Source organism: Bos indicus x Bos taurus, chromosome 5, assembly GCF_003369695.1.
Source record: "Bos indicus x Bos taurus breed Angus x Brahman F1 hybrid chromosome 5, Bos_hybrid_MaternalHap_v2.0, whole genome shotgun sequence".
Lineage (NCBI taxonomy): Eukaryota > Metazoa > Chordata > Mammalia > Artiodactyla > Bovidae > Bos > Bos indicus x Bos taurus.
The window spans coordinates 67,689,706-67,704,859 of NC_040080.1; the positions used below are offsets into that span (position 1 = coordinate 67,689,706).

At 37.6% G+C, this 15,154-nt stretch overlaps 1 protein-coding gene across 1 annotated transcript in view; it reads left to right on the forward strand.

Moving 5' to 3' along the window:
* The first annotated feature begins 493 nt into the window (after positions 1 to 493).
* Positions 494 to 15,154, forward strand: part of LOC113893534 (histone H2B type 2-E-like) — a 47,639-nt gene continuing 32,978 nt past the window's right edge. The window contains exon 1 of the mRNA XM_027543471.1: positions 494 to 614. Within this exon, the coding sequence (XP_027399272.1) occupies positions 494 to 614 (121 nt within the window). The remainder of the gene's footprint in view (positions 615 to 15,154) is intronic.

The window sequence follows — 15,154 nt, forward strand, 5'->3', positions numbered from 1 at the left end:
TATTAGGATTAAAGCCCTAAAGTTAAACAATAGTGTCACAAACAGTGGCTAGAAGGAAAAATTTAGATTAAGTATTCAAACATTATTATGTATAGATCCAGTTTAGTGGTAGATGGGATCTTATAAATAATTTTATGGAGTAACAAGGGTAGATGTTTAGAATCCAGAAAATCTGGTTAGATCTCCCATGCTGGGCCCACTTCTATTTATTAATATATTTATTTCATATATATAAAAAGAATTTGATAACCAGCTGTTTAGCAACACATACTATAAAAATTTGAAAAGCCAATAACTTAACAAATTACACAAGCCTTTTGGAGAAAAGCAACATGAAGAAATGGAGCCTAGGACAGAACTCTGAAAGAGGAAAACATAAGACAGTGTAATAGTCAGAAGCTAATTCCAAAGGAGGAGGAATACCCAAATATATGACTAAGTCGGGTAGGTGTCTGAAGGTTGGTACACACTCTGTCCTGAAAGAACTGATCATATGAGCAAGATTGAAGTAGAGAAGGTAACAGTGAAACCAAAGGTCAAGCCTTCAAGCAAGGATCAAAACATCGGACTTGAGAAACACAACGGGCAGCTACTGCAGGATAATGAGAAGGAAGGTCATGTTGCTTTGAGGGAAATAATTCCAGTTGCTGAGGGTTGAATAAATTGGAAAGGAGAGAGGTTGGAGATGGGTCTCTACCTTGAAGGCTGTCTCAGTAGCCCTGGCACATGGTAAATGAATTCCAGATAAAGATAGTGGCAGTGTGAATAATGAGTGGTTCTCAGCAATGTCCCAAAGGGCATAGTGACAAGTAGTGATGGACTGAGTGACAAAGTCAAAGGAGAGGGTGAGAAATCAAACATGATTTTATTCCTGTGGCTCTCTGAACTGTTCAGACACTGGTGTAAGAATGTTTCTTAGGAAAGTATACTGAACTAAAAGCTCTGTTTTCGTCAAGAGGCATATAGACTCTGATAAATATAAATGCTAGAATGTGGGAGTCAAAGAAGCTTTACATGTATATGAGCTCATGGAAAATGAGGACAAATTACTTGGAGAATGAAAACATGTAGGAAAAAACTATATTGCAGATTTTAATATACCAGGGGACATTAAACAGACAAACCCAACTTCACTTATGTAATCAAACTAACTTCTAGACAAATTTTTTTTTTTTCCTTTTTTATGACCACTGCAGTGCTTTGGCATATGAAAGCTCAAAAACACTTGTTAAAGACCAGCATAACCCTTGCTTACTTCTATTTCCATAAATCACCAAGTAATTTGATTGAATAATTTGTGTGAATTAAAGAATATTTGTATGGGTGCACCCACCTCATAAAAAAGTTAAAGGAAATGTTGAATCAGGGAATTAACTTCAAAGATGTGTAAAATTCCCTCTGCTAATTATCAGCTAGCAGGTTTTTCTCAGTTAAACAAGTCTCCCTATTGACTAAATCATTTGTGTTTTTCCTTTTTATCCTTAAATGAGTTAACTAAAACTCAACTTAGACTTTTTAGGATGAATACTGTTTTTCTAGAACATACTGCACTTAGCTCAAAAACAAAAGCTTTTATTTTCTTAATTTAATGGAAAAATGTTTTTAAGGACTCACATTTTTTAAAGAACATTGTGAGGTAAATTAATATAAAAAAAGTAAGATTATTGAGACATCTGGGTTTTGAAAATGAAGGCAACTTGTATTTTGTACTTTGTCTTCTCTAAGTATTTCTTATTTCTCCTCAGTGCACCTACTATGTTCCAAAGACAAAAGAGGAGACAAGGACAGTTGTTTTGATCTTCATTTTTAAAGACATCTGTGTAAGGGAATTAAAAGGAGTCCTAGGGAGAGAATATATATTTATTCCAGTCCAACACAATGATTTTGGCAAACAATACTGAATCAACCTGGAAATTCTACTCCCTTTAATATGCTAATTAAAATATGATACAGTCCTCTTATGTTTTGATAAAATTATAACACAATCCTACTTCACACAATTTGCATTATCTTTGACACACAATCCTACTTCACACAATTTGCATTATCTTTGACATTTTTATCAATATTTTCCAGGAAAGGAAAAAGAATCTCCTGAGGTATTAATTTTGTTACAGGTCTCTTAATGAAATACATGAAATAATAATTAGTTATATCAAAAATCTATACCTTTCAGTAATATCTAAATGTAAATTAGTTATAATGAAATCTCTATCTCATTGAGTTATGTCATCTGTCTTAACAAGTGAAATATTTTAAATAAAGCTAGTTACAGTGTAAAACCACCTGGAACTTATAAATTAACTTAACAGGATGAAAAGGGGGAGAAAATCAAATATCTCTGTATCTCTGTTTTAGTGCCTTTTCTAAAGCAATAGCTATATCCTCTAAGAACTACACAACTGCCAGCCAAGCAGCCCCCTTTTCACTGCCACAGCTTTGAGTGGACTTTTGTATATACTTTTCTGCCCTTGTTTCTTCAATCCTAGACATGGTGGTTTTTGCTGTTCTCTTCACCCTGCCTACGTCTCTGCCATGTGTTCTGTCTCCTTCATCACTGAACCTGCTGGGATCCTGACTGAAACAGTCATCAGTACTAGAATTAGCTCAGAAAATAGACCCTCCAGAAAGTTTACAGGTACAGGATTTTATATATATTTAAAACATAGATGGATAATCTCAATGCCTGGAGATATTTAGAACTAGTAATACATGACATTGTAGAATAGTTTTGTACTACAAAATTATTATTTTCTAACATAAATATCATAAATATTTTTGCGCAGACTTTTCTTTTCTGAAGTTCTCAACAGATATCCCTTTCCTAAAGGTGTAAATCGAAATCAATCTATGCATCACCAAGTGGGTTAATGAGCAGCACTCTATTTCCAATTTTTATGGGTGAAAAAGCTTAAAAGTCATCTAAATAAGTAGATATACAAGTTTTATACTGAGAGAAGTTAAGTAGATAAAAAATTGTTATATGAAAATAACAATATGTAGAAATTGTGTTTCCCCTCATGATTCTTATGGCTTGAGCTATATTTGTCAGGTTGCATGTGTACACGATTTATTCTTAAAAGAATTGGTTTAAATCGATTCCCTTCCTGGTTAGTAGACATGTAGCTAAATGGGGGTAAGAGAGAAAACAGAGCCTGAAACCAGATTTGCAGGAAGGTTAAGGTGCTTTGGGAGATAAGCTGGCAGCAGATGAATATGTGCTAGAAGAAGGATGGCTCATGACAGCTGAACAGGAGAGATGAACAAGGAAAACAAGAATTTAACCAACAGAAAACTGGGAGCATCTATTTCCCTTTGCTCAAATGCCATGATTAGCTTCATGTGTTAGTGTAAAAAGGAAAAGGTAAGTCAAAAATAAAGCAGAGCAAATAAAAATGATGTTAAAAATTTAGAAGACAGAAAAGTGATAAAGCTAAAGACAAATCTCAAAACATAGGGGCTTTTTTTTCATATACTATTTTGGAATTGATATTCTATTTAAAGTCATAATTCAAATTTTAGTAGGAACATAAGTAGAGAAAGAGGATATTTTTAAAAATGCAATAAGTGTATATGTCATACACAATATAAATGTATATGCATATAATAAATGTACATTAATATATTTTGCATTTCCATATATACATGTATGGTGGTAAGCTAAGAACTGTTTGTGAATCAGTTAAATGTAAACAACAATCAAACACAGTGGCTCCATTCTAAGTTCCAGCATCTTTTTTTCTTTTTAATATTTTATTTACTTTATGTCTTTGTTGCTGCACGTGTGCCCTCTGATTAGGTGAGTGGGGAATACTCTTCATTGCAGTACACAGGCTTCTTCTTGCAGCGGCTTCTCTTGTTGTGGAGCACAGGTTCTAGGCTCACAGGTTTCAGTACTTCTGGCTTATGCTCTCAGTAGCTGCAGCCAACAGGCCCTAGAGCGTGGGCTCAGTAGTTGTGGCCCACAGGTTGTGCTGAAGCATATGGGACCTTCCCATACTAGGGATCAAACCTGTACCCTCCTGCATTGGCAGGAGGCTTCTTAACCACTAGACCACCAGGGAAGCAGCAGCATCACTTTAAAATTCTATGTTCCTTGAGAGTGTTGAGTTTCTGATTATTTATGAACCTGGTTCATGATTTTAAATGTAACCCAGATAAAACTGTCTTCTTCTTGTATTAAATCTAGTTTCAGCCTAGAAAAATAAGAGCTGTCTTTCAAAAACATTAAAAAGCTATGGAAATCTTGGGTGGGGCTTTTGTCAGAACATTAAGGAGGAGATGACATAGCATATCACATTGTATTATTTCTTTAAAAATGTCACTAAACATTTATTCTTGCTAAAGTTCCACTCATCATGGCAACCTCGTAAATCTCTTTCCTCTGTGTGCCTTACTCACACTTACTCTGTTTCACTTTATTTCAGGTCCCTTTTACCTTTCCATGCCTTTGCCTCTATTTCTCTATAATTCTTCATCATATACAAAGCACAGTTTGAGGCTCAACATTTCATGCAGAATTTGGCCGAGTGATTGCTGGATTTCATGCTACGTCAACTGGAGGTCAATAAGTGGTATTTAGCTGGTCTCTTCTGAAAGATCCCAGAAGTCTTACATATATATGACTCCTCAGCAGTGATGGAGGGAAAGCTAAGCTTCCCTGGCTTTGCCTTTCCATGTGGTCACAGGGCTTCTCCATACAGTCTGTCCAGTTGAAGAGTCAACTCCCTACGTGGCAACTCAACTAAACACTTCTAAAGTCTCAAGAGGAAGCTGCAAGACCTTTTATACCTAGTATATTAATTAACATCATTTTCTTACATTCTCTCCATTCCATTGATATCTATAGTTCCTACATATTATCTGGACTGCAAAATAACTATATATTCATTTAGCGGTCATGTCAAAAGTTAGGTATCATTTTTTGTTCTGATCCTTTTACTCTCCAAGTCTCATTAGTAAGATTAAATAGATAATAACTTTTAATGCAGACTATTCCCAGCTGGCATCTTGCTGCTTAACTTGTCTTATTTTCCCTCTGGTGTCCTTCAGTCTACCCTAGATAAAACACTCAGAAACCAGAAAGACTGAAAAGAGCATGGTGTTTTGTTCACTATATAACCTGCAGATTGACTTATACCACTATCCTGTAGGCAGAATCATAAAATGGCCCCCAAGATTTCCACACCCTGCTATATATGCCTTGTTCAATTTCCTTCCCCTGGGTATGAATGATACTTATAACTTTCCTTTGAATAAGATAAAAGTAATGGTTTATCCTTCCATGATTATATTACGTTATGACAAAGATGCAAAGATTTTTCAGGTGTAACTAATATCTTTAATTAGTTACTATGATTAATAAGAGATATTTTCCTGAATAGTCATGATCTAATTAGGTACTCTTAAAAAGAAATATGTTCTCTTGCTGGCCAAGAAGAAGCAAAGAGCTTTAGTATGAATTCTAATGGGGAGGAACAGCATCTAGGAATTGGTGACCTTAGTCTTAAAACTCTAAGAAACTCAATTCTGAGTTTGAATACACCTAGAAGACTCCTCTGGGGAAGGCAATGGCAACCCACTCCAGTACTCTTGCCTGGAAAATCCCATGGATGGAGGAGACTGGTGGGCTGCAGTCCTTGGGGTTGCTAAGAGTCCGACACAGCTGAGCGACTTCACTTTCATTTTTCACTTTCATGCACTGGAGAAGGAAATGGCAACCCACTCCAGTATTCTTGCCTAGAGAATCCCAGTGACGGGGGAGCCTGGTGGGCTGCCATCTATGGGGTCTCACAGAGTTGGACACGACTGAAGTAACTTAGCAGCAGCAGCAGCAGAAACTCCTCATTCCAGATAGGATCACAGCCTGGTCAACATCCTGATTGGGAAAGACTGAGGGCAGGAGGAGAAGGGTGTGACAGAGGATTAGATGATTGGATGGCATCATTGACTCGGTGGACATGAGTTTGAGACAGGAAGGACAGTTAAGCCTGGCACGCTGCAGTCCATGGAATCACAAAGGGTTGGACACAACTAAGCGACTGACCAACAACAAGACCCTGATCAGAGAAATTAGTGCCTCGATTTCTTTCAGGTGGGAGCTGTGAAATAATGAAGGTGTGTTGCTTTAAGAGGTTAAGTTATTTAACAATTTTGTTTAAAATATTTCAATGGGTTTCCAGGGCCCTTGTGATAAAGTCTTCAGTATAGCTTGCAAGATGCTCCCTGCAGAGGGCTCTGCCCCTCTCTCTAGCCTTCCTTCTTACAGGTTCTCTCTTGATGAACAGGGGCCAGTTATTTAAGGCTTCTTTCATTTTTTCACAACTCAGACTCTCTCTTGCCTTCATGGTTTTATACTCATCTGATCAACTCCACCATCTCACTGATACCACTCTGATAAAAACCACAGTCAACTTTTTCCTGAATTGCTCTAATCGTCTCCGACTGATCCCCATGCCCTTTACCTTTCCCACTCCCACTACAGCCTGCATGACAGAGTTGTTAGACTAAAAATGTTAAAATATAAGTCAGATAAAAATCCTACTCCACTCAGAATATCACAAAGTCTCTCATTTCTCTCTGGTTTTTTACTTTGGTAAAAACCACAGTTGTCAAAATGGCTTCAAAGACAGTTCACAGTCTGATCCTCTATTGCCGCTCCAGCTTCTTCTTTTTTTTTTCCTTTTCTTTATACTTCAGCTTGTTCTGCCTGAGAGCACTATTGTACCTTCTACCTGAAATGCTCTTCCCACTGGTAGACACACAGCTTATACTCTTACTTCTTTCTGATTACTCAAATGGCAACTTACCGATGTGTCCTTTCTTGACCATGTTATTTAGAATAGCCACATCTCCCAGTACTTCTTAAAACTTTCCCTTTTTTTTCTTCTCTATACCACTTAGCATGGTCTCTAATTCTGAATGCACATGGTTGTTTCATGTGTTTTTGCCCCCTAGAGTGTAAGCTCCCAGGAAGATATGGATTCTGGTCCCCATCACTGCTGGATCCCCAGTACCTAGAACAATGAATAGTACATAGTAGAAAGAGAATAAATACTTGTAAAAAAGCTTTAACTAAAAAATAGTTTCACTAAAAAAATAGTTTCACTAATACAATATTGTAAATCAATTAAACTCCAATTTTAAAAATTCTGTGTTATTTTTTCCTAACGCTCTCCTCTCCCTTTCTCTTCCAACTCCCCAAAAGCACACTTTTTTAGTCTTCCTAATTAAATTTTATTAACCCCCCTATTTTTAGAATACACACACACTAGTAAAGTAATGCTCAAAATTCTCCAAGATAGGCTTCACCAATATGTGAACTGTGAAATTCCAGATGTTCAAGCTGGTTTTAGAAAAGGCAAAGGAAACAGAGATCAAATTGTTAACATCTGCTGGATCATGGAAAAAGCAAGAGAGTTCCAGAAAGACATCTATTTCTGCCTTATTGACTATGCCAAGCCTTTGACTGTGTGGATCACAATAAACTGTGGTAAATTCAGAAAAGAGATGGGAATACCAGACCACCTGACCCACTCTTGAGAAACCTGCATGCAGGTCAGGAAGCAACAGTTAGAACTGGACATGGAACAATAGACTGGTTCCAAATAGGAAAAGGTGTACATCAAGGCTGTATATTGTCACCCTGCTTATTTAATTTATATGCAGAGTACATCCTGAGAAACGCTGGGCTAGAAGAAGCACAGGCTGGAATCAAGATTGCCAGGAGAAATATAAATAACCTCAGATATGCAGATGACACCACCCTTATGGCAGAAAGTGAAGAGGAACTAAAAAGCCTCTTGATGAAAGTGAAAGAGGAGAGGTAAAAGTTGGCTTAAAGCTCAACATTCAGAAAAAGAAGATCATGGCATCCGGTCCTATCACTTCATGGAAAATAGATGGGGAAACAATGGAAACAGTCTCAGACTTTGTTTTATGAGGCTCCAAAATCACTGCAGATGGTGACTACAGCCATGAAATTAAAAGACACTTACTCCTTGGAAGGAAAGTTATGACCAACCTAGACAACATATTGAAAAGCAGAGACATTACTTTGCCAACAAAGGTCCATCTAGTCAAGGCTATGGTTTTTCCAGTAGTCATGTATGGATGTGAGAGTTGGACTGTGAAGAAAGCTGAGTGCCGAAGTATTGATGCTTTTGAACTGTGGTATTGGAGAAACTCCTGAGAGTCCCTTGGACTGCCAGGAGATCCAACCATTCCATTCTGGGGGAGATTAGCCCTGGGATTTCTTTGGAAGGAATGATGCTAAAGCTGAAACTCCGGTACTTTGGCCACCTCATGAGAAGAGTTGACTCATTGGAAAAGACTCTGATGCTGAGAGGGATTGGGGGCAGGAAGAGAAAGGGATGACAGAGGATGAGATGGCTGGATGGCATCACCGACTTGATGGACGTTAGTTTGAGTGAACTCTGGGAGTTGGTGATGGACAGGGAGGCCTGGCGTGCTGCGATTATGGGGTCGCAAAGAGTCGGACACCACTGAGTGACTGAACTGAATTGAACCCCTCTGTTTTTAGAATAGATCATGTCTCTCTAAAAAACATTTTTAGATAACCGTATATGTATCCCAGTTAGAGTAATAATCATATTTAGTCACGCAACCCACTCCAGTACTTTTGCCTGGATAATCCTGTGGACAGAGGAGCCTGGAGGGCTTCTGTCCATAGGGTCACACAGAGTCGGACACGACTGAAGTGAGTTAGCAGCAGCAGCAACTGCTGCTACTAACCTACTGTTATTTTCAATTGTCAAATGTGCACCCAAAAAGATAGGTAAGTGACAGTATTCATTATTTGATCCTTCGTAACTGACATAGTACCTGGGACACATTATGTTAGCAGTAAGGTATATAGCATACAAAATACATAAGCAAATCAAATGGGTGATTTTTTCTTTTCTTTAATTCCTCCCTTCAAACTGTTTTCCCTAGCAGGATGTCTGAAAGTGAAAGTGAAGTTGCTCAGTCCTGTCCGACTCTTTGTGACCCCGTGGACTGGTTTTCCAGGCAAAAGTGCTGGAGTGGATTGCCATTTCCTTCTCCAGGGGATCTTCCTGACCCAGGAATTGAACCTAGGTCTCCCACATTGCAGGCAGACGCTTTACCGTCTGAGCCACCAGGGAAGCAGGATGTCTAGCAGGTAACTATTGCTAGGTACATATTTGTTGACTGATTCATCTGTTAATTGAAAGATCTTTTAAGTATACTGATTTACATAAAGGTAAGGAGTTTGAGATATCATTCTGCTTTGTAAAACTAAATGCCTTTACATATTCATCACTAGAAAATAATAAGTGACTGATGGCCTCAGTTCAGTTTAGTTCAGTTCAGTCGCTCGGTCCTGTCCGACTCTTTGCGATGCCATGAATTGCAGCATGCCAGGCCTCCCTATCCATCACCAACTCCCAGAGTTCACTCAAACTCACATCCATTGAGTCAGTGATGCCATCCAGCCATCTCATCCTCTGTCGTCCCCTTCTTCTCCTGCCCCCAATCCTGCCCCCTCCTGCCCCAGCATCAGAGTCTTTTCCAATGAGTCAACTCTTCACATGAGGTGGCCAAAGTACTGGAGTTTCAGTTTTAGCATCATTCCTTCCAAAGAAATCCCAGGGCTGATCTCCTTCAGAATGGACTGGTTGGATCTCGTTGCAGTCCAAGGGACTCTCAAGAGTCTTCTCCAACACCACAGTTCAAAAGCATCAATTCTTCGGGGCTCAGCCTTCTTCATAGTCCAACTCTCACATCCATACATGACCACAGGAAAAACCATAGCCTTGACTAGATAGACCTCAAGTACCACAATAATACCTGAGAGGCAGAAATTGAACATTAAAGAGAAACAACCAAGCAAACCATGAAGCAATGAGGTGAAGCCACAGATTTCAACCATGGATGGAGATAAGTAGGTGTCTCCATGATCAAAAAGACTATGTAAAAATTAAGGATTAAAAATGAATTATAATTTAGAAAGTATATTTGTATGAAATGAATGCTTCCAAGGTATTAATCATGCTATTTTGAGATTAAAGAACACACACACACAGCTTAGGACAATGTAGCTTTCTTTAAAAAATTTTTAAATAGCATTTTTCCTTTAGAGTTTTAAAATATATGAATTAGTAACAGACTGTGTTCATCATCAAAAGGATATGGTAACAATCTTCACTCCATTTGAAACAAACATGGTATCTCTACTTTAAACACATTACCTGACATGCTGCTCTTATATTTAAAGCAGTGAAGCACAGGATTCTGGGTCAAAGCTAAATTCCTCCACTACCAATCTCTGTCATAATTTATTAAGATCTAACTTACAACAGAAGAGGAACTTTTCATTCTGTTTCGATTCCTTACAATGCCTCTATTCAGACGCCCTCAAACTTCATAACAATTTAAATAAACCGTTTAACCAGGGGCTTCCCTGAGGGCTCAGACAGCAAAGAATCTGCCTGCAGTGCAGGAGACCTGGGTTCGATCCTTGGGTTGGGAAGATCCCCTGGAGAAGAGAATGGCTACCCACTCCAGTATTCTTGCCTGGAGAACTACATAGACAGAAGAGTCTGGTGGGCTACAGTCCATGGGGTCACAAAGAGCAAATAACACTTTCACTTTCACCAATGTTAACTATTTAATAAACCATATAAATAAGTGAATCCTTCCATTTCTACTACTCTTCCTACTATTGTTATTCAAATGTTTGACATATCGAACTTAGTGCAAAACAAATTACATTAGTAGAAACAAGAAGACAAGGAATATATTGCTTAATAAAGAGTGTTTTTAATATTTCAGAATTACCAACTGAAGAAATTTATGGACACTTAAGCTTAGTATACACACTGCAGTTTTATAAACTTGTGTATAATATATTATGTACTCATATTTAGTGGAATGCTGTTTTCCGGCATCCTTTAATAGCTTCATTTTGTGGAACAGGATTTATTTATTTCAATGCTGTCAGTTTTATAATAGTTCTTGTGTGTCATTTAGAGGCATCCATCCAACATAATGATAAATTATGAAGAAAGAGGACACCAGAATAAATAGCCAAAATAAGAGAAGGTAGATATAGCAAATGCCACTTCTTGATCCTCTTAATCATCATTAAAGCTTCATTTTCTATGCAAAAATTTTTCCAATCTGTCATTAGGCTCTACAAATGAAAGAATCACAAGTGAAACCATAAGTATTTTCTACGTTAGTGCCAGACATTTAACGAAGAGAGAAAGGGAAGGTTGTGGTTTGGGATAATAAAACCAGACTTCTTAGAATGTGAAAATGAGTGATGTAGTCTTATTTTTATTTTTCCTCACACCTATCCAATTTCACAGTCCCTTCTACACTTAATGAGTACCTTGAGTTTTCCCACCTAATTACCAACTGAGTTATTGTCTAACAGACAATGTACCACAAATTTGAACCTCATCAACAAAACTGAGGTGGGAAAATAATCAGTGTGAGGACACTGAAAGCAAAACTTACCAAGGGATGCAGAGATGACAGATCAAGGTTGAGTAGTATATGCCTGTCAAAGATACACAACTGTGCTGTTCCTTTGAGGATTGTTACTTGGGGGCAAAATGGGGCTTCAGTAGGGAGTTAAGCTACATAGTAAAGGAAACATCTCCAACTTTATACTTTCTCTAATAACTTTTTTTTCATAGAATTCAAGGAAAAATTGATTAGCATTTTGACTTTACAATGGCTTGAGGCCCTAGGTCAAAAGAACAGTCTCCATTAATGTTAGCTACTTTATAGATCTCATTACTAATCTTTAATCCTTCCTTAAAATTATGTTATGCCTTATTACATGAAATTGTGATTTATAAATGATAGCAGTGTAAAAGTGTCACTAATTCATAATTTTAGAGAGTATAGCTCAACGAAATTTTCTCTGATATGCTTTATGAAAGAGGAAGAAATTCAAGCCCTTTAATTAATAACCTGCCCTGGAAAACCATCTTTCTAGAAGAGTACTGAAAAGACTTCAGGATAGCCAATAATAGCCTGACATACTCTTTTATTTCAAAAGGAATCATTTGCTATTAATAATGGTAAGCAGGGTTTCTGGACATTTAATGGGAGCATCATTCCTTTAACTTGTCAGTTGGTTTTATGTTATAAAGAGGAGGTGATGGGATGAACCAAGCTTGCAGGCATATATAACATTATGGAAGGTGAAGAATCTACGATGCTTCATCAGACAAGCCATTTCATTTTGTCATTGAGCCATAGCAAAGTCATTGCTATCTGAGGAATTATTGTGAAGTTATCATTTGCTGTCTCAGGTTTTATAAAACTACATATAAATGTTAGAAATCAGTTTCTATAATTGTATCATACATTGGAAATTAAATGCAAATATGTAAATATTTTCTTAGATTAAAAATAGGACATGTACATTCATTTTATTTTTTTCAGCAAAATTAGGAATATTACAAACAAAATTTTCATTACTTGACATTACTGCTGGTTGGTGAAAATATATCCAAACAGGACCCTAAGGGGGCCTTCCTGGGACAGACCCCTCCCCCATTATCCTCTGCTTTAACTCCTCTCTGAAATACCTAGATAATAGTAACTGATGTATATTTCCTGAGTTTTTAAGATGCTAAAACCACCACCAAATGAAAGAGATTAACTATTTAATGATCATGAGCACTTGGCCCCCAGACCTATTAGTACCTAAGGACTGATCACCAGGAAACAATCAGAGAATTGTGCACTAGCTGATCACACACCCTGGGAGATCACTCCTTCACTTTGCCTTTAAAAATGCTTTACTAAAACCCTCAGAGATTTGGGAGTTCAAAAGCATGAGCACAAGCCACCCATTCTTACTTGTCCCTGCAATAAACCTTTCTCTGCTCCAAATTCCAACATTTTGGTATGTCTGGCCTCACTGTGTGTCAGGCACACAAACTTGTGTTTGATAACAAAATTATAGGTAGACTGAATATATTCTTCCTTCCCCTGCTCAAATCCTCTCCCCACCCAGCAGTAAGCAAATCTTCTGAAATACTAAGGAACATTACAACAGCAACAAATAATTAGGCTATAGAAACTGATGGACATAGAATCACACATGCTAGAATATTTTCATACCACTCATCTAATACTGTGAGAAGTAAAACCCTTGAGAAAATGAAAGAGCAAGAGAGGTTTTCACCAAAATTTAATGAATTCTAATATTACAAGAAAATTTATCATGTTCACTAATATTATAAATAAACTTCTTATGTGAGATGCTCATTCATTCAGTCAGAAAAATATTTAGAAGAGAGATTTGTTCACCTTGTAGAAAGAACTATGAATAAGACAACTTTCACTGAGCTATCTTATCACATCATAGCTGCTACTGCTAAGTAACTTCAGTCGTGTCCGACTCTGTGTGACCCCATAGACGGCAGCCCACCAGGCTCCCCCGTCCCTGGGATTCTCCAGGCAAGAACACTGGAGTGGGTTGCCATTTCCTTCTCCAATGCATCAAAGTGAAAAATGAAAGTGAAGTCGCTCAGTTGTGTCCAACTCTTAGCGACCTCATGGACTGCAGCCTCCCAGGCACCTCCATCCATGGGATTTTCCAGACAAGAGTACTGGTGTGGGGTGCCATTGTCTTCTTGCACGTCATAGCTAGTAATGACACAAGAAAAAACCCACACATGCAGGTAATATCTTAATCACATATATTATAGATAAGGTAATGTGCTATAAGGAAGAAATAAAAACGCATCCTGACATAGAAAGTGGGTGGGGAGGAAGGGATTGTGTTCATGGGAGATCTTTTCAACAGAGCATTTAGCTGAACCCTGAATGATGAGAATAGAATAAACAGAGACTACTGAAAGGAAGCATTCCAGACAAGAAAAACAATAAACGGCAGTTGCTCTCCGTGCATGGTGCTGATAAGTTCTAGGATCTTGCCATGCATTTGCAGCCTACCAATATTATGAGACCATCAGCATCTACCTAAATACCAAATGCCTGAGCATCACAGACTTTCTAAATCAAAATCCTGAAACTCTGGAGTGCTGAATTCTAGCATGTTTACAGTGCACTTAGATAAACTAAGGATTACAATTCAGTTAACTATGGTTTAAAACAAAGAAAACACAGATGTCTGGACGTTTAGAAGTGTTTTGCTTTGATATGTCTCTAGCAGTGAGTAAGCAATGGAATAACATTTAAAATTTTTTCTTCTTCCAATTTCACCTCTAATTTTATTTAATATCAGAACTCGTTTAGTGTTATTTCTCAAAAAAAAAAAAAAAAAACAACAACAATATACTAAGGAAAATCCTAAAGAGAAAGGTTATCAGAACTTGTAAAATGTGAATGTATATCATGTGAAATCACTCAGGCGTCTCCGACTCTTTGCCACCCCATGGACTTAGCCCACGAGGCTCCTCTATCCATGGAATTTTCTAGGCAAGAGTACTGGAGTGGGTTGCCATTTCCTTCTCCAGGGAATCTTCCCAAACCGGGGATCGAACCCAGGGATTGAACCTAGGTCTCCCGCATTGCAGGCAGATGCTTTACCATCTTTGAATGTGCTCATGATTCCTTAGCATCACAATACCTAAATCAGAAAATCTCACCCCAGAGATAGTATCCAATAAGGAGGCTGATCTGGGTTCAATCTAGAAGTCCAACAGTTGTCTTTTATTAATAACATACCTTCAACTGTCCACAAACTCCATAAAAGAAGTGGACAAAAAATCAATGGACACAATATTGGGGATAAGAAAGATGTTATGAAGTAATGTCCCTCTTATAGTATGTTAAGGGTCCCTGACTCTCACCCACTAAATGTCACAGCAACTACTCAGTCATTGTGACAAATAGAAAAATGAAGTGTTTTCACACATTTCCAAGTGTTTATGGGCCTGAATAATCATTTTTTTAAACTGTTTTCTTAATAACATTCTCCTGTGTGGTATTCATTTGTGTTACAAAAAGAAAAAGTGTTTTCAGGCCAAGCATTATGTTTGTCATATAATGTACCAAATACTAAAGTAGGTTTCTTTTCATAGGAATTTTCCAGATCTTACTGTTAATGAGAACTGCAAACTTTAAAAAGAAGAGGATGGGGCAAAGTGTTTATAAAGTGTTCTAAGCTTATTTAATCAAA